We start from the raw sequence: 20155 nt of genomic DNA, 5'->3' as shown, positions 1-20155 counted from the left end.
AAAGCAGAAAAAATAATTCATACAATGAAAGGGAAAATTGGGGAAGAAAAAAACACACACACACCCCCGGCAAGCAGAACCTGCCCCCTCTTCTGCCTTGCAGATCTTCCCCATCTTGGATTGCTCCATAAAAGTATTACAATGCTATGTTATACATGTCTACCCAAAGGTAAGTCCCACTGATATTTTAAAATTATTTTTATTGAGTTTGAATCACATGTTTCCAGTGTAATCAATGAGCACATAAAAATATTCTAACAAAACACAAACATTACATAGGAAATTCAATTACAGTCAACAGGGATCACAGGAGTTTCAATGTATTAATAACCTTATATTTATCCACAGGAGTTCTTTAGGCGTTTAAGATTCAGTTGTAATTATCTAAATGTATCTTTCCATATCTGTCCATGACATGGTGGTGGTTTTCCTGGGAACCTTGTTTGTTAATAAAGTCAGTGAATTTATACCAGATTGTATCGAAGGTGTCAGATTCTTTCTGTTGTCTTTGTGCCCTTATCTGTTTGTTTGTTTATTTATTTCATTTCTATACCGCCCAATAGCCGAAGCTCTCTGGGCGGGTCACAAAAATTAAAACCAAACAGCACACAATAAAACAATTTAAAATATATAGAACATTAAAACCACAATATAACAATACAACCTCAATAAAACCTAGCAGCAGTGCAGGAGTTTAAAATACAGATTTAAAACAGCAAAGCTAAAAGTCTAGAAAGCTAAAATGCTAAAATGCCTGGTAAAATAGAAAGGTCTTCACCTGACGCCGAAAGGAATACAATGTTTAGTTAGTTTTTCAGCTAATACAATATTCCAAAGGTAGTTATACCACACAATTATTGATAGATCTGTAGATTCTTTCCAATTCTTTGCTATTAATTGATGAGACGCTACCATCATAAAGGCCAGCATTTCTTTGGTAAATGTTCATTAGGGCCACTAATGATAGTGCCTTGCTCCCATCCCGTCAAGTGGGTATAGTATTGCAGCCCTAGCTGAAAGAACTACCACAGACATGCAGATAAGCAATTGCTAGCTTTCAGATGAATTGATGACAGATGAGTGAAAGATATGGTAATAACTCAGGCAATTTTGAAAATTGTCTCTTTCCACTAAATGCCTTTCTGCAGTGCCTTATTTCTATTATCATCAGTGCAGCCTTGTTAATTGTCGTAACTATTCTCCTTTTACATAATTATCACTGTCCTGTTCTTTTTGGATTTTGTTTCCCTCCGACCTTAGTCTTCTCCATTCCTCCCACCCCAACCAAGTGGGTATATATATGCCTGCCAATTTCATGCTTCTGATGATACGAACTCTGGTCCATAAAAGCTTATGCCATCATAAATGTGTTAGCCTTTTTGTCACCAGAAGACTCTGTTGTTTTTGCTACAACAGACTAACATGGCTACCCCTCTGGAAATCATTTCCAAGTATACCTTTATTGACAGTGATTGAAAAATAAAACATTTTACCAATGTAGTTGGCCAGGTCATGAAATTCAGGCTTATTGGCAATAAGTTCCTCTTTTGTTGGAATGTTTATTCCCATGTAACAAGGAAATCTTATTGGAGGTGAAGCCACACGAATGTGTACCTGAAAAAAAACACCATGGTATAGTGATACTGACACTGCCTCAATCATTCATTTGTATTATGGCAACACCAACAAAAGTCACTACAAGGAAAGTACAAGGAGAAGCTTACTGGCTGGCAGTAGCATCAAATGAATTTGAGTTTGTTATTGAGAGAGGAGCAGAATAGCACTGTGGGATTGATACCTAGATATGGAAACAGAAAAGCTGGAGAATGCGGTCTTCCTTTTTTTTTGCTTCTCCTCCCCTCTGTGCTATGACAGTGGAGAAACTATTACAAAGGATCCCAGTCAGGGCCTCTTTAGGGACTGACAGTAATATTTACTTACCTCTTTAGCACCGGACTCTCTCAGTAGTTTAATTATGGGTGAAATGGTGTTGCCTCGCACAATAGAATCATCAATAAGGATGACACGCTTCCCTTTGAAGTTGTCTGACAAGACTCCAAATTTTTTGGCCACTCCAAGCTGTCTTAACCTCATGTTTGGCTGAATGAAAGTTCTTCCTACATATCTGTTTTTGCATAATACTTCAACATATGGTAACCCACACTGTTGGCAAGAGAAGACAGAGGGTGAAGTACAATATTTTGTATTTGTAAAACGGCTACAATTAATTTTGCATTCAACACAGATGAGTTTGCACTAGCGTTCCTTAACTTCTTTATACACAGATGTGTAAACTAAGTGGGAGCAGTTCAAGTTGCAATTCCAAGAGCTCAGCCCTAACCTTGCTAACTTAAAAAGAAATCTCATTAATTTCCCAGGATATTTAGAGTTGTACCCAAATGTTTAAGTATACTAATAATCCTGCTATGAACTTCTCTTGTTTCACTTTAGGCTATGAAGCACTAAGAGATTATTCACATGTTGTATTATGTATATACAATTTACACCGACAAGTTATCCATTCCCATGACCAAATAACATATTACCCGGTAGCTTGTGGATTTAGCCACAGAAACGCAAGTGATTTCTTGGAGAACTGGCAACTACATAAGTTGCTGCAGTGGAGACCCTTGAGTTTCAGGGCTACCATTTCACATTGTTTCTGGGAATGCATGAGAATGAAGAAATGGCCTAAGAAAATGTGGACTTCAAAAACCTTATTCTAATGTAAACCAATCAGAAGCAACACCTAAAATATGTACAGCTTTTACAGTCATGGTTCAAGGCTTTGGAATGCACCACCTGTTGAGGTAAGGCAGTGACTCTCCTTGGTGTTTTGTTTTGTTTGAAAAACGGTGCAAAGTTTGTGTTGTAATTCACACAGGTGTCGATCTGCTGACCTTTTTATCTGGCTGCTGAATATTGCGTGCATATATGCATGTATATTTATAGGCTATGGGTTGTATCCAATCAAGTCCATCTGCCAAAAGAATGGCATCTGTCAGTGGAACAGATTCCTCTTCCTCTGTGCATCACACCCCAGAGGGAGCAGTTTTTAATGGGAGGAGGGAACGGAAAACTTCTGTAATATGATTGGTTGTCTGCTCTTGAGACTAGTATTGAATGGATATTAAAATCATTCAGTGGCTCATATTTTAGTTGTGTGTGTTTTCTGTTAGCTGCCTTGAACCACATGAAGGAAAGACAGTCTTTTAAATAAACAGTACCTTCTGTCAGTAATAAATACCACAAATATCTTGGAACAACAAGACATAAATGCTTGCTTGACCAGTATTCCCACAATGGTTTCTGTTCTTTGGGTGATGTACAAATTAAAACCATAAAATACAATAAAACAATGACAATAAAACAAATCAGATAAAAACGGGATAGAAACAGCAGCAGAACATGATAAAACGAAGAATAAAAATAGCAACAGCAGACACACAGTGCAAAGATCTAAAACCACTAAAAAGTTTCTAGAATGCCCGAGAAAGTAAAAAAAAAACCCTCTTCCTTTGGTGCCGGAAAGATAATAATGTAGGTGCCAGGCAAACCTCTAGGCTTTCTACAGATGGGGTGCCACCACTGAAAAGGCCCTCCCTCTTGTAGCCACCTACCTTTCCTCATTTGGCAGGGGTACACGGGGAAGCACCTCAGATAATGACCTTAGGGTGCAGGTAAGTAATCAGCTTGGTTATATGTTTTGTTTGGTATTATAAAATGTTTATTTCTCTGTACAGGCGATGTTCTTAAAATAAAAAAGAGATAATTTGGAGTAAAGGGAAGAAACAGCCACAGTACCTTTTGTGCATAGCCGAGGGCTGCAGGCGTTGCAGATTCTGGGACTGTGCTAACCAAATCTGCTTCCACTGGAGCTTCAATAGCAAGCTGTTGACCACATCTCCTTCTTACAGAATATACCATTTGACCTTTGGAAAATGAAAAAATCTCATATTTGTTTCTGTACAACTTTTATTTAGGCATCAGTAATAGTTTCTCTCTACTGCTTTTAAAATCCCAAGATACATTTGCACAGGGGTAAAAGTTCAATCCCAGCATGTTCAGCAATCTGATCTGTCAACAAGGGCTATTTTTTTAAGTGAATGTTTTTATTACAATTTTTTGAACAATATAAATACAATAATATTCAGAGAAAAAATGAAAAGGAAGAATCAAAATAGAGAAGGGGGACATGGGGAAAGATGGCTCAAAGTGTCTTGACCATATACATTGAAAGACAAATATACTAGACTGCTGGCTATGATGTACAATTCTCAAGAAAAGCTGAGCTAACATACTCATATTTAAATGATTTGCACTCATGTCAATACATCGCCAGTTCAAATAAGAACAGGAAGTGAAAATTGCTCCGTATAAGAATGGATTAACAACTTCTCCTTCCAGTGTTGAAGCTTCATATGTCTGGCTGTCCTAGCTTATGCATAACCTGGCAAATTCATGATAAATTCCGAATTGCAAGAATGCAATTCAACAAAAAACCTGTATCTTCAAAATCAAGGGCTTTTTTTTTTACTACCTTCTATCACCACTAGAGGGGGTTATGGACCTTTTGGATTTACAAGGGAGACCTACTTAAGGTATTATGTATCCATGTCTATTCCAGATGGAGTTCACAGTGTCTTGCATAAAGCAGGAATATACTCCCATATTTGTACAAAACATCTCTTTCACAAAATATGTTAACTAGAGAAAAAAGCAGCAGACAGCACAGAAAGTGAGAACACCAGGAGTTATCAATCTAAAAGAATGTTTGACAAGGAAGATTTGGTAGCTTGCCTTCAAAGATGCTGTCAGGCCTTGCGAAATACACGTATTCAAAAATACAGAATGCCGATGGATCTCCTGCAGGTCTTGGGACAACATCCAGTGTTTGGACTTCGTTTCTGGATATCTGCACAATCTCTCCAGGCATGACTTCACGGTAATATCTTGAAAATATGGTTGCACAGGTTAAAAACCTTACCTGATTTTTAGAAACGTTGCCATTGTAAGAACATTAGTTATTAAGAGATGCTGTGCCTTTGAACTGAAAAAACCAACAGCATGTATATCCCTTGCAGCTGTTATAATCACAATTATATAGTGCATAGTACAATTTCACAGGAGTGTAGAATATGTACAGAGTGGTATTTGGCATAGAATTACACTTTCAGAAAATCTCTGATTTATGGCCTGTGAAGATAATATTTGGAAGTGCAGGAATACCAGCTCAAATCCCAGAAGCAACAGGATGACTGAGACAGAAATCCTATACATGCTTATCTGGGCATAAGCTCCATTGAAAATAGCAATACCAGGACTTACTTCTGGGCAGGCATAGGATTGCACAGTTAATTAACTTTCTAGAGATTTAGGACAGGGACTTCGTGCCCTCCAAAGATTCTTACCTCTTGCCATGATTAGAAAAACTAGAACAAATTGGATCAATCCAAAAAATTCGTACAGACTGCTGAATAAGCTTTCATTGTGAAAAATTATAAATTTAATTAGCTCAGATTTATTTATTTATTCATTAGATTTATTAGCCACCCATTTGGTCGGCTACTTGGCTACTCTAGGAGGCATACAATACAAATAACAACACAAAATACAACAAATTTACATAATCAACTGAACAAAACAACATTGCTCTAAAAAACCCTAATCCACCCCAAAATGCCTGCCTGAACAGCTAAGTTTTCATTAGAAGGCTTATCATATTTTGACACAAAAATCTTCCATAAAAGAAAGGAAAAATGCTGTTTGAGTTTCTTAAAGTAAGATCAAGAACAAAAAATTAAGGTGGTGGTCATGCTTGTCCTGACATAAAAGGAAAGGGAAATAGCAGGGCCAAGAGCAAGCTGCTTACTAGCAACAAGTGACATTTAATCATGCTACAGGAATTGACTGGAAACTCCCCTCAGATGTGTGTGTGCGCAACTGGCCAAGAATTACTAAGAGTATAACAAAAAACCAGACTCTGCTTTGGTCAACACACATCAGAAGCTGACCTTGATATGTTTTGAACACACATCAGAAGCTGACCTTGATATGTTTTGAACACACAACATTAAATCAGATTGCACACAGATGTAGGATAAAATCCCAACATCACACTAGCAGAAGGTTGTAAGCGCAACAGGAATTTCTCCCTTCCCCGCCATCCCCCACTGCAGCCCTCCTCAAAAGAATCTGCTTTTTGGAGTAGGCTTTGAGGCCACTGGGCCGGGGCGGGAGGGGGAGAGGAAACATCCCCATCTCAGTTCCACTGACAGAAGTAGTTCTGTCAGTGGAATGACACCATTGGATCCAACCCATAGTTTTAATTAACTTTTGCTGTAATTCAGAGAGATGAAATATCACAACAGAAATTAAGGATTTTTTGTTGGCCTCATACATAATTTTTTTTTGCTAGATTCATAAAATGGCTTTGTGTCCAAGCAGATGGTGAATACTACAATCCAGTTATAGGTGCTTTATTAATGGATAAATTTCCGGTGTCCATGGGTTTCTTTCTGTGAAATCTTTAAACTAGATCTCCTTTTTTCCCCCATGAGAGTGGAGGTTTCTTGAGATGAGGCTAACATTTAAAGGTGCATTTCCATGTCAAGTTTTCTCTCCATTACTGCAATATGTAGTCCAACCTTTCCCAACCTGGTGCCCTCCAAATGTGTTGAACTGCAACTTGCATCATTCCCTGCCTAGTGGGGAATGATGGAGGTAGCAATCTGACACATCTGGAGGGCACCAGGTTGGGAAGGCTGACTTACTGCATGATATGTCATCATGTAATGAATTTCCCTGGACCAATTCCATGTATAGGCTAGTGGGGCCAGAGAAACATGCCATGTAAGATGCCATTTGTAAGGGCTACTACATGTTATGGAGAATCAAGGGAAGAACTCAACAAAGGAAATTCCGTGTTTGGTGGCATCCCCACATTTCCAGTAATGTGCAGTTTCTCCCCAAATTGCAAGGATGTCTATGAAAATCTAATATTATTTTTTTCTATTCCCTTTTTCATAAATAGATGACCATTATTCTGCAGGCCATTAATGAAACATTTTTGACATTTGATTCCATCCCAAATTTTAGAGACACATATTGTGTCTCCCTTTAGAAATCCAAATGTAGGGCTAGGGGCGGGCGGGCAGGAGGAAAAAAAGAGATTCCAAGGCTCTTTTGGACACACAATTGTGGCAGTTAGTTAAATGACTGAATGAGTTGTTTCCATATCCTACATGCATAAACAAAAGCATGGAACCAAGGATTTAATAATTAATTGGCTAATAATTAGTTGGTCTTCATAGATGAACCATCTCCTGTTTTGTCTTCTAAATACAGGCAAGGTGTTCATCAATTCAGCTCCCTTAAGATGAAAGGGAGTTTTTTTGCCACTGACTTCAATGGGCTTTGAATTTTCAGACCACCACTATATTACCTTGAAATATTACTATAGTACAAAATAACAGAAACAATCTATTGATTTTATTTTAATCCATATATTAAAAACGCAGGGAACAAACTTACTGTGCACCAATAGATAAAAAGCTACAGGATTCTGAGGAAACGACCCATCCTTCAGTTTCTACATTTGTTTTTCCTGTAACAGAATTTTAAAAAGTAATAACTGCTTTTTCAGAATTCTTCAAACTTTATTGCTATGTTTTTAAAAACATCCATTACAAAAGGTCATTTATCTTTTTCAAATGATACAGTCAAACATTCATACCAGTATTGATAATTTCTCAATACAATGACTAACCTATGTATGTTTAGACATTAAAAAGTACTTTACCTCCCAGCTTTCCCCTGCCAGGCCGGTTGAGGAATGCTGGGAGTTGTAGGAAGTTTTTCTGTCTAAACATACATAGGAGTGCATCCTAAAAGTATTAACACGGTAGTGATACAACTTGTAAAATATCTTATCTTGATGATTAGCCACTCACCTCTGATGTTACTTCGAAGCCCACTTTATGCCGCAATTTACATAGCCTTTTCTGTGGTGGCACCTCACCCATGGAACTCCCTCCACAGAGGGATTAGACTGGCTTCCTCATTGCTTACCTTTCGAAGTTGTTTTTATTTGGCTTAGCTTTTCATGACTACTAGAATATGATGGTTATCACTCTCATTCCTATATTGTGCTGTTTTCAGTTTTTTTTTAATTAAAAGTTTTAAAATTTTATATTATACAGAGCTTTGAGAATCTACGGGCTGAAAGATGGTATAGAAATATTTTATTAAATACATACATTAAAAAATGTGTTTGTGGTGGCAACAGTGGTATTTCCTACAAAGAACACAAAAAGGGTGAAGGGCAAACTGGTAGTGGATCTGCCTGGGAAGCAATGGCCAAATCAGGGTTCCCCAGAATGTGCCTGCAGCCGTTTTAGGAAAGCAAATATGTCCTTCACGCTTTCCATGATTACTGCACGATATGCTGGGTGCAACACCAGTGTAACCACAGCAAACAGAATTGCTGTGAAATCTGTGAAAGTGCCAAGATAATGTAACAGGTGAGTGGCTTAACTAGGTATTGAAAGACTCTCAACACCTCAGTCTACACCAAGAATTTGTTTAGAATCTTTACCTTTGAAATGTTTCTGAAGGTGCCCTAATATATACAAATTTATTCAAGTGTGCATAGGTACACATACTTTTTGTATCTCATTGTTGTCTTGCTGTTAGAAATGTCTGTTTTCCCAATGTAGTAGAAGTTATGGGCTAATCATAAAATTATTACATAGCAAAGAACATTTTTTCCCAGGAGTCTGCTCCATTCAATATATGACTGTATGCTACTTTCAAAAGAAAGCTGGGCCAGAAAGTCAGGCAGAAGGTACACTCCCTTCATTATCCCCAGTACTCCACCATTTTAAAAATATGTGTTTTTAAAAGATGTAATGGTTTTCGTATTTGTTAAGACTGCATTGAATCCAGTGTGTGCTGGCATTATGTACTTTCCCCTACTTTATTTTTCCACTCTTGTTCTTGTTTGAATCTCTGTGCTCTTCAGAGGGGGGGGGGATGATCATCCTAATCTTCATGTGAGAGGCACAGTAATCCCACTCAAACCAACATCTCGATAGGCGGACAATGGTTATACCTTGGAACAGAATGATTCACAGAGGCACTGTGCACCAATTCAAAAGACTGAGTTAAAAAATAAATAAAAGGAAAGCCCAACAGTGCAAGTGAAATGAAAGTATTTCAAAACAAACATAAAGTTCAGCTACTCAAATTACAGGTTAGTGAAGTCATACCTTTTCCACTAATATCACCTACTGGAACGAGACGGCCAATGCAGAGCGGACGGTTCCCATAGGGATCACGTACTGCATAGATAATATCTTTGTGCATCATCAGAAGAGAATATGAAGTGGGTGTTTCATTCATCAAGTTTTTGATCCTGAAACATGAAAGCTAATTAATTAAATTCATTTTTATCAAGAATTTCAACAACTACAAGGGCTGTTTTGCATAATTGGACTAGCTGCCCTTGCTTTCCATTCTTTCCCTTCAAACCAGGTGCTTTACCTTGCTACCCAATCTGGTGTGTCATCTTGCTCTAAAGGGGGAGTGAACGCCAGCAGCTGAGTAATCAGTTCACTGTCAGAACTGGTGGACAGTCCCACTCCGTGGCGCATTAGCTATAAAACAAAGGACAAAAATACAGGATTATCAAATATATACAACTACTGTATTCGTTTCAAAAGACAGTTATGCATCACAAAGTGAAAACATGCACAAAGCAAGTACATGCACCAAGGGACTTCCCTCTGCCTTTGAAAATCAACGGACCTGGTGTCCAACGGGGGAGGGGGAAGAGAATGCTTTCACTATGTACTTGAACTGGTTAATCCCTTATTTCCAGGGAATACTGGGAACTGTAAGTACAGGAGAAGAAGGGTTAGAGAGGGGGAGCTAGGCAGCTCTAACAGGATTCTCAGCACTATGTGGGAAGCTGTGATAAGCAAAAGTGATGTATAAAACCAAAGTAACTTTCTGGAGTGAACAGAGCCGAATGGCGCAATCCTATGCCTGTTTAGACAGAGAAAAAGCCTACAACTCCCAGCATTCCCCAGGCAGCCATGATGGCTGGGGAATGCTCGGAGTTGTAGGCCTTTTCTCTGTCTAAACATGCATAGGATTGCGCCCTAACAGAGTAATCCTACACGTCTACTCAAACATGTCTACCCTGGTAACTGTGTATAGCACTTCAGTCTAAGGCTGCTTTCACACATTCCAACAAGCACTGAAACAGGAAGAGATGTGCTTTGATAAAAGGGGAGCTCATAAATCCCTTTGAGATGTATACACTTCTGATATGGGAATAGCTATGCACTCCACTCTTAACTCAGAAACTCTTTAAGCACTACACCTTACTAAGGAGTTGGTTTGATGGTGTTGCTCGAGTTGCGGAGAAAGCAGGAGCTCTTTGGACCCTTCACAAGAAAAGGGAGAGTGGGTATATAGAGTTAAATGTAGGCTTCAGTTTTTCAGAAAATGGTATGAGAAGTGCTGGAACTAGATATGGAATATGGATGAGAGAGAAAGAAGGTGGGAGTTACATATGTATTTATTTTTGCATATAATTTTCCTGCAATTTCAATGGAGAACAATATGAAGAATACTCAGAATACAACAGGCTATAAAATCCTAACCCTATTCCATTATGTATTTATTAATGGAGAATAGACACTCCTTAGGTCAGTAATCATAAATATTAGCAACGAGTGGAAGAAAAAAGAATTCTCCATTAATTCCTATTGAACAAAAGAGTGCTTAAAAGTATATGAAAAGAGCCTAAGGGTGTTGTAATCTTGCATCTGAAAACCATACAGCCCAGTGGCATTCAGAAAACCAGTGGACAAAGTAAACTGCTGTGAAGCATTTTGTTCTCTTGGTGATTTGCTTCATTCACAACTACATACACAACTATAGCAAAATGAACAACTCTTAAAATGTTGTGGTAAACTTCCAGGCTTATGTTGCAAATTATACAGAGAGAGTAGCAAATGAACTAGAAGTGGAGATCAAGAAGTTAAATGAACACAAATAAAATGTAATTACCAATTTAGTACAGTACAAGAGTGGGAGAATAGATAAAAAAATCAGCAATATGGTTTCACGACACTTGTCTTGGATTTGTAGATTATCTTAATATTCTGAAGGTTGTTTACATCTCTGTTAGTCACACTAATTAGTTATTGTTTTGACTATTCTACTAGGGCATGGCAACCATTTATCATCTATCTATCTATCTATCTATCTATCTATCTATCTATCTAATCATAAAGGCTGACATAGATTGCAGAAGAGAACCAATCTTAAATCTTCTGACAATTCCAGAACTAGTTTACCTTAAGTACATGCGGGCAATTTGTGGTCTGTGGGCCACATGCTTGCTGCTCAGCTCTTTGGTGGGCTGGGAAGAGCAGGATTGTACTGGGCAGGAGGTGTGTGGGAATGACCCTTCCTGCACACCAACCTCTCTATGTAAATCACACACCTCCTCCCTGCCCAGCTGATTGGTGCTTTCCCCACTGCCAGTCATCTGGGCAGCGGGAAGGGGGATGTGCGATGATATCTCAGCATGTGGAGAGGGGAGGTTTAAGTCTCCCCATCCCTGTATGCTGTGGTGGGGGGATAGTGTGTATGTGTCTCTTAGTGAGTGAGAGTGCATGAATGAGTGAGAGGAATGCAGCCCCTGACCCACTGTCCATTCCCGCATGCGGCCTTGGGGGCAAAATTTTGCCCACCCTGACCCAAAGAATAAAACTGAACCAGAAACATAATACATTATGTTCTAGGTGACAGAGTACCACAGTTCAAATTCATTGTTTTAAAAAATGATGAAAGAGGAAGAAAGGTGGGACAATACTTTTCCTACAGGCTTTTGCATTAAGAAAAACAAGGAAGTGGAGCGCGAACAGTAACAGAGTACTGAATGGCAGCATGCACTGCATTGCTTCTTCACATTATGTAGCATATTGTGAGGAAAATATGCCAATATTGATGCAATCTTAAAATTATCGATTTTCATATGATCAAATAAGACAAAGTCCTGGTTATGTGCCATCTATAACTGTAAATAAACTTACCGCCCCCTTCTGCTTCCCCATGCGTACGAAGGTTGCAAAATGCTTGGTTGATTCCTACCTTTCTCCTTAGCCGCATAGCATTTGTCAGCTCTCCATTGTGGGCTACAGCAATCTTCCCATGCAGTGTTTCCACAACAAATGGTTGACAGTTATCCAAGACGGAGACTCCTGAGGTAGAGTATCTTGTGTGGCCAATTCCAAGATTTGAAATATACAGCTTCTTCAGACTATCTTCACTGAACACATGATTAACCAGACCCATTCCCTGAGAAACAAAAAGGGAACTGAGTAGACGCTCTTGAACATAACACCTGGTTCGCACGACACAACAACCCATGGTGGGTTATCGGCCTTGTTTGTTTCAGGGTGGCTTGTCATGATGTCCAAACCTGGCGCAGTTCCCTCAGCATAGTTTGTTAACCTTGCACAAGTCCCCCCAGGAACCCATAGCTTATTGTTGGGTTGCTCAGGGTCACTTGTTTTCAGAATGGCTTGTTGTGATGTGCAAAACTGGCACGGTGGCTTGCAAGTGGCTTGTCGGAAAGGGCTACAGAGCCTCCTGGCAAGAGTGACAAAAAACCTGGTTGCTCCTTGTGATCTTGCTAACAATATTCCCTCTCTATTAAGTCTTGAAATTACAATAGTCAATTTATTCCTCCACTTCATTGCCTCCCTAAACAGTGACACTTAAAAAAACAAAAAAAACACCTTCAGGGAGTTTTTCGCAAATTTAACTTTGTTCCCCACCTTAGGGGAGGTTTGTGCATATTGAACTCTATTTAAAAGAAAAACATTTGGGGACATTTGTGCAAATTCACTAAAGCATAGTAGTTACTGAACTTTAGCGAATTTGCACAAATCTCCCCCAACGTTTTTTTTTTTTTAAATGCTAAATATGCACAAATCTCCCTGAAGGTGAAAAAAAAATCTACAAAATAACTCTCCTCCACTAATGTGCACATCTGCACTCATTAGCACAGTATGCTGCTGAGGTTGTGCTGAAAAAGCCCATGGGATATGTGCCAGGAGCAGGCTGAATGACTAAGGGGGAAGCAAGCCACAGCAAGCTACAGAGTGCCTGATCGTCTGTCGGAAGTAACATGGGTTAGTGAGTGAACAACCAACCCCATTGTAGCTTATTTTCAAGGTGGGTTATCTTGACTTGCAAACTGGCCCATAGTTTCCAGTGGTGCACAGAATATTTTTGCAAAGTAAAACTAATCCACAAGTGCATACAAAAAGAGCAAGTTCCTCTCACCTCAGCTTTCCATTTTTATGGGTCAAGTAAGGTTACAGATATTCCATTCATTATAATATTGTCTCCTCTTATACCAACCTCTCAGGCTACTACAATCTTCAGGACGGGCCTGTTGACTATACCATGGCCTATGGATTTCCATTTGGTGGAAGCATGGAGACAGGCCTTCTCTGCAGTGGTGCTTGCCCTGTGGAATGATCTCCTCTCCTCTGTATGTCAACCCTCAATCAACACTGGTGTGTTTTTGGCATTTATTGAAAACTTTTCTTTTTTCCTTTGGCTATCCCCCAGCCATCAGCTGTCTCAAACAATCTCTAATATTGTATTATTGTGTATTTATTATATTGTTCTATTGTTTCACGGTGTTGTTGTAAACCACTTTGGGATTTGTGCAAATGAGAAGTATAGAAATATTGCTGATAATAAATAAGTGAATAATTTGTTTTGTTCAAGACATCTTTTTCAACAGCCTTAGGGTCTTTCTAGACCAAAAAAAGAGAGAGAAAAAGCACAACTGTTATGCACCTGTCAATGGGAGCTGAAGCTTCTTTTTCTTCTCCAGCTACTACATCGCTTGCTGAAAAAATCATGTTCACTACAGTTACTTTGTTGCTGGAAAAATGTTGCCCCTCTCATGTCCAGCATGCAAGTGTTGTGTGGAATTGTGTCTATGCAAGTGTCATGGACACCTATTTCATAGAACTAGCTTTTTACAAAGTATACTGCTGCCTCAGAATCTTATAAGTTGCCTTCAAATACTGTTCAGCAAAGAAGTTCCTAGCTGGCATAAGCCAGTAGTGTTATCTTATACTTTTCTGACAACCACATCTGTATCCCCTTCTAGAAAAGGAAATCACACTTATAATTCATTTCCTTACTGCTAATGAGATAAATTAGTGTCTGTTCCCTCCCTGCACTCACTCTGCAAGCATAGTAGGCAGGGCTGCCTTGAAGTATACTCAACAGCATGGATGCTGTCTTCTCCCACTACACACATCTAGTCAGGCAGCCACATTTATATATCATAGAAGGACGACAGTACAGTTTACAGGTAATCCAATGCATTATTTGTATATAGGGAAATGACAGTGAAAGAAAATCTGCTCTCACACAACCAGTTCAGGATCAGTAGTCAAAGGATATTCAGGCAGAATATTACTGGAATAGCATCACAGAAAGATAGCTGCATATCTTGATAGATAAAAACTGCTTATACCTTTTAAAATTAAGTGATTAAGGGAGCAATCTTATGGCCACTAGTCAGTGTCTAGACGGCCATAGGATATGTTGGTTTCTGGGAACCGCCCCCGTGCTGCCTCGCAGGCAGCTCGGAACAGCCCTGTGCTCCGCGCTCAGAAGAGGAGCACGGAGCAGTGAAAATGGGGCGTTCTGGGGGGTATTCCAGGGTGGGGAAGGCAGAAATGCTGATACGACACATCCTATGTGTCGTCCGGCAGCCGCTTCCCCTGCTCCGCCTGCCCACAGCTAGATAGCTGAAATCGGCTGTCCAGCTGTGAATGCAGGGTGGCTGCAGTGCGGGGGGGGGGGACGATCCCCTCTATGCTTCTCCTGCCCTGCATTGGATAGGCGGCCGCCTCCGAGTTGGATGCGGCCACATATCTCCATAGGATTGTGCCCTAAGAGGACAATCGTATGCAGGTTTATACAGAAAAAAGTCCTACAATTCCCAGCATGCCCCAGCTGGCATAGCTGACTGGAGGGATGCTGGGAGTTGTAGGACCTTTTTCTGTATAAATGTGTATAGGATCACACCTTAAACCCTGGTGAAGTATTATTATAGTTACTTACTGGAACCTTTGCCTTTTAAAGAGAGTTTGGGGTTCAATGTTAAAATACTAAAGGTGAAAACTCAGGCTTTAAAAATGCCAAAATGAAGTATCCCCTCTTCTTTCCAAAAGTTCTTCAAAAGAAACATTCAGAAATTTTCCACACAGGTGTATAATGGTACATTTACCTAAACTGGTAGCTGTGGTGGAGTTACATTGTTTCAAATTTAAATCAGCGGGAATTATTTTCCTGACTGGAAGTAACAGAAAGGTTTATTAACTGGTACCCTTCTTTAACAGTCAATATTGAACATTCCATCACTCTCCCCTTGCTTCTTGCTTACAGCACTCAGCGTGTTCCTCCTTTTGAGTAGGTAAGGAGATTTCACATTCTCCTGTAACTCACAGTTATTTTGCCATTGTGCTGGTGGAAGTCCTGATCTTATGTAGGAAGCAGCTTGCTATTGTTCTGAGACAGGAACACATTTAGTACCCATAAGTGAGTCAAATATGAAGCAAGGAGAAATAATATATCATAAATATGTACAAGGTAGCTTGGGAGAGTTTAAACTGCAGAAACATTTCTAAGGTAAGTTCTCCTTTCACGATCCTCTTGGATGTAGTGGCAATATTTTTTGTTTAAAACCCACTGGTTGGCTTTGGGCAAATCATTCTCTGTCTGAACTGCCTTTCAAGTCCCCTGGCTTCACACTAGGATTTTCAGTGCACCAGGCCAAAAAGCACCTGACCTTACTTTCAGTAGCTATGCCCTTAATCATTAGGTGCAGAAATCAGTAAGTGAAGTTTCCCATCACAGGGTGAACATTAAAATGAAAAAAGATGACAACCCCACTTCATCCCTAATGTCTTCCGTACATCATCATGAGGACAGATAATTTGTTTTGCCATGTTTGCATACATTTGGAAGGTACAGTGACTTCATACACATGTGGCAAAAACACATACATGTGACGATGTGTACTTTCTGTATACACCTTTTTTCTACTCCTCTTGTAGGAAAACTGTCATGTTCAAAGTGGTCTTTTGTAATGCTATTTATTATACATGAGATTAGAATTATGACTTGGATACTGGAAACTCTGGTTCAAAATCCTGCTCAGCTATGAAGTTTCCATTAGATCTACTCCTGGTATAGATGCTTTGAATCATCATACTTGCATTTTCTTTTAACCACAGAAATAATGAACAAGCTTTCCATTTTACCTTGTGCACTTTGAATGAATGGGCTGACTCTCCATCACTTGTCACAATCCCAGCACTTTCTTGGCCCCTATGAGAAAAGAAAAAGCAGTTTAACACACCAAAACTACATCCTATACACCAATAGTAAACTCATTCCAAATAGTAAACTCATTCCAAATGCTAAAGCTAATAAAGAAGTTCAAAGTAGGAGGTAGTTTTAGTAGATGCTTATTCTTTTTGCTTTTTAATGTTCATGAAGATACTTCCTTCTCTATGTCACACTTCCCTTTAATGTGCTCATTTAAAAGATGAAGGAAGTGTGTTGTTTTCTGAAGTGATTAGGTGGTTTAAGAGAGGACTCACTTCCCATACTGTAAACACATTTTTTCCTCAGTCTCGCCTCTGGTTGAACAGGTTTTGAACTTTGCCAAACCAGTTTGTCAGAAATGAAAGTGGCATACACTGCTAATAGTGATCCCTCTTTCCAACTGCCTTCAGCTTAAAACAACAACTATAATTTCTCTCCAGTTTGTAGCTCAGTCATATGGTCATTGTAAACAGCTGAAGTCCCCCCCATCCTTAAGTTCAGTTAGCCCTATTAATTTAATTAATTACTTAATTACATTTCTATATTTCTATACCACCCAACAGCTGAGGTTCTCTGGGTAGTTCACAACAATTAACCATAAAATACAACACAAGAAATACAACGGCCCTGTTCAGACATTATGCTAAGCCATGATGATTAGGAGTTTTGAGCTAACTATGTGTGCTTAGCGTGATGTCTGAACAGGGGTCTGTCCCAACCATGATGGTTTATTAACCAGACTAGCCACATTCACTAACCACTTGCTGAAAGATGGTTAGTGGGTTCTACAACGGCATGACAGCTGCCATAGACCTCTGCGGCAAGAGCGGCCAAAGAAGGAGGAGCCACTCATGCCTGAGCAGCAGATCTCTATGGTCGAGATCTGCCTAGCAGCAAATGACACAGTGGTTGCAAGACCACCGATACGCCGCCCCTGGCAGCAGCCCACTGCACACCAGCAGAGAAGCGAGCATAGAGTTGCGTATTGTGGCTGCTTGTGCCCTAGCCAGCCACCACTATGGGCACGCTGTGAGCATGGCTAAGTGTCACCATGTGCGATGGTGCCTGTTACAATGTGACTGCAGAGGCAGCATGGACTCCGGGCGTGTGCTGCAGTGGCATAAACACTTTGCGGAAGCGACAGAAGCAGATGCCTGATGGCCATCCATGTCAGTTTGCGCCATAGCCAACAATTGAATGCGCTATGCCTCACGGCAGCGGATTACGGTAGTGAGGAGCGATTATAGACCTCCAGAACAGGAAAGACGGATCTCGGACCATGTGAGTCCACGCTGCGGGACATGCCCAGGGCCTCTGTGCCATGGAACAAGGGGCAGCGGGCTGAATCACTGGGCACCAAAATGGCTGACAGCGCCAAGCACCAAAATGGCTGGCAGCACAAAGGCTGCTGGGATGCATGGCCACCCATTCGGAGGCCTGTGGGTTCCTGCTGGAGGGAGGGTGGTTACAGAATGGTTTGTCGAACCACATTGCAGAACATGGTTACCTGCACGTGTGGCAGTCGCACTCGCAGTGGTTAGCGGTAACCACCATGCACCATGGTTAGCCTAACCACACTTCCTCAATGTGTGTCTGAACAGGGATAATAAAGGTTTAAAACTACAGTATAAAATAAAAAATAATAACCAAATAAAACCGAGCAGCAGTGCAAAGATTTAAAATACAGTACCAGATTTTAAACAACAAAAACTGAAAGACTAAAATGCCTGGGGAAGCAATGTTTGTTGTGTTTTTAGGGGTGGGTAGCCTGCCTGATAGGCAGGAGCGAGGGGGCATGTGTCCACCTGATGGAGGCAGTGGGGGGAGTGTTGGGGGCCAGAAGATACCGAGGCTGGGCAGCAGGCGCTGGCGGAGCGCTAGGGGCAGGCCATGCCAGGTAAGGGGAACAAGAGAGAGTTGTGTAATATCTGTCCCCTGCTCCAGGCCTGTCCAGAGCCAAAGGATGGCTGGGGGAGGCGTGACCCCATCTTCTGGCCTTCGTTTGCTGCTCTGCAATGCCAGGTCTGTTACCCAGAAAACCTCCCTCATCCATGACATGATCCTGGATGAGGGTGCAGACCTGGCATGTATTACGGAGACCTGGCTGGCCGAGGCTGCTGCTCCAACCCTTGCAGCCATGTGTCCAGCTGGATTTTCGTATGCACAGCAGCCGAGGGCTGGGGATCGGGGAGGGGGAGTGGCTGTTATCTACCGAGAGTCCTTGGTCTTCACCAGACCCCCTCTCCGGGAGACCAAGGTTGCTGAGTGCATGTACTGGAGGTTGGGCCCGAAGGGCAGTCTGGGGATTCTGCTCATGTACCGTCCACCCCGCTGCACGACTGACTCCCTGGCCGAGGTGCTTGAGGTGGTCTCTGATGTGCGTGTGCAGTCCCCTAACTTATTGGTGTTGGGGGACTTCAACGTACATTCGGAGGCCATCCTGACAGGAGTACCTCGGGACTTCATGGAGACCATGGCCTCCTGGGAGCTGCACCATATTCTAACTGGGCCCACCCATGTAGCCGGTCATGCACTAGACCTTGTGTTTGTTTCTGGAGAAGTGGGGAGTGATCTGGAAGTCGGGGGTATATCCACCACCCCCTTGTCATGGTCAGATCACTATCTGGTGATGTTGGACTTTTCGGTTCCACAACCCCTCCGCAGGGGTGGAGGACCCATTAAAATGGTCCGCCCCAGGCACCTTATGGATCCAAATGGATTCCTGAACGCGCTTGGGGATTCTCTGGGGCATGCCAACGGCCACTCGGTCGAGACCCTGGTGGGTGGGTGGAATGCCGCAATCACTGGGGCATTAGATCGGGTGGCTCCAAAACGCCCTCTCCCCCTGAACAGGGCTTGGACTGCACCATGGTTCAATCCGCGGTTACAAGCTCTGAAACAGGAGGTGAGACGGCTAGAGCGCCGGTGGCGGAAGTCTCGCTCCAAAGACAATCAGACACGGGCTAGAGCTATATCTTCAGCCTATCACATGGTGGTGAAGGCAGCAAAAGAGGAATATTATGCTGCCTCCATCGCGTCTGCAGAGTGCTGTCCCAGGAGGCTGTTCCAAGTGGTCCGGAGCCTGGTCGGTCCTGTGGCTCCGGAACCACTGGAGCATTCTAAGGCCTCCTGTGAGGCCTTGGCAAGGCACTTTGCAGATAAAATTGATCAGATTAGGTGTGTTACTCAGCACGCTGTGGATACAGTTAGTGAGCAAGAGGCGGCCTGTGGCAAACCGGTTTTGTGGGATCGGTTCCAGCTTCTTCCTCCTGATGAAGTGGAAAAGGTGCTTTCATCTGTACGGCCGACCATCTGCTTACTTGATTCTTGCCCATCTTGGCTCATTATGGGCTGCAGAGAGAGACTGGGTGAGGGGATCAGGGCGGTGGTGAACGCCTCCCTTGAGGAGGGAGTGATGCCATCAGCCCTCAAGGAGGCAGTGATAAGACCGCTCTTAGAGAAGACCTCCTTGGATCCTCAAGTTTTGAACAACTTTCGCCCAGTCTCAAATCTGCCATTTTGGGGCAAGGTGATTAAGCAGGTGGTGGCGGTGCAGTTGAAGGCACACTTGGAAGAAACTGATTATCTAGACCCATTTCAGTCGGGCTTCAGGCTTGGGCATGGGACAGAAACAGCCTTGGTCGCCTTGGTAGATGATATGAGGAGGGCTCTGGATAGGGGTGAATGCTCCTTCCTTGTTCTCCTCGAC

The 20155-nt window shown here is 41.6% G+C and overlaps 1 protein-coding gene across 2 annotated transcripts in view; it reads right to left on the bottom strand.

Moving 5' to 3' along the window:
* The window catches only part of PPAT (phosphoribosyl pyrophosphate amidotransferase), a 61640-nt gene that overhangs the window by 2478 nt on the left and 39007 nt on the right, over positions 1–20155 (bottom strand). For both annotated transcript variants that reach the window (XM_084856709.1, XM_084856708.1), the window contains 9 exons: positions 16380–16446; positions 12169–12375; positions 9544–9656; positions 9270–9415; positions 7534–7606; positions 4801–4952; positions 3805–3932; positions 1942–2163; positions 1494–1614 (listed from right to left, as the gene is read on the bottom strand). In XM_084856709.1, coding sequence (XP_084712835.1) covers positions 1494–1614; positions 1942–2163; positions 3805–3932; positions 4801–4952; positions 7534–7606; positions 9270–9415; positions 9544–9656; positions 12169–12375; positions 16380–16446 — 1229 coding nt within the window. The remainder of the gene's footprint in view (positions 1–1493; positions 1615–1941; positions 2164–3804; positions 3933–4800; positions 4953–7533; positions 7607–9269; positions 9416–9543; positions 9657–12168; positions 12376–16379; positions 16447–20155) is intronic.

Source organism: Heloderma suspectum, chromosome 5 (assembly GCF_057233095.1).
Source record: "Heloderma suspectum isolate Gila_16-S chromosome 5, 16-S_ref, whole genome shotgun sequence".
Classification (NCBI taxonomy): Eukaryota; Metazoa; Chordata; class Lepidosauria; order Squamata; family Helodermatidae; genus Heloderma; species Heloderma suspectum.
This window is presented reverse-complemented; position numbering and strand designations above follow the sequence as displayed.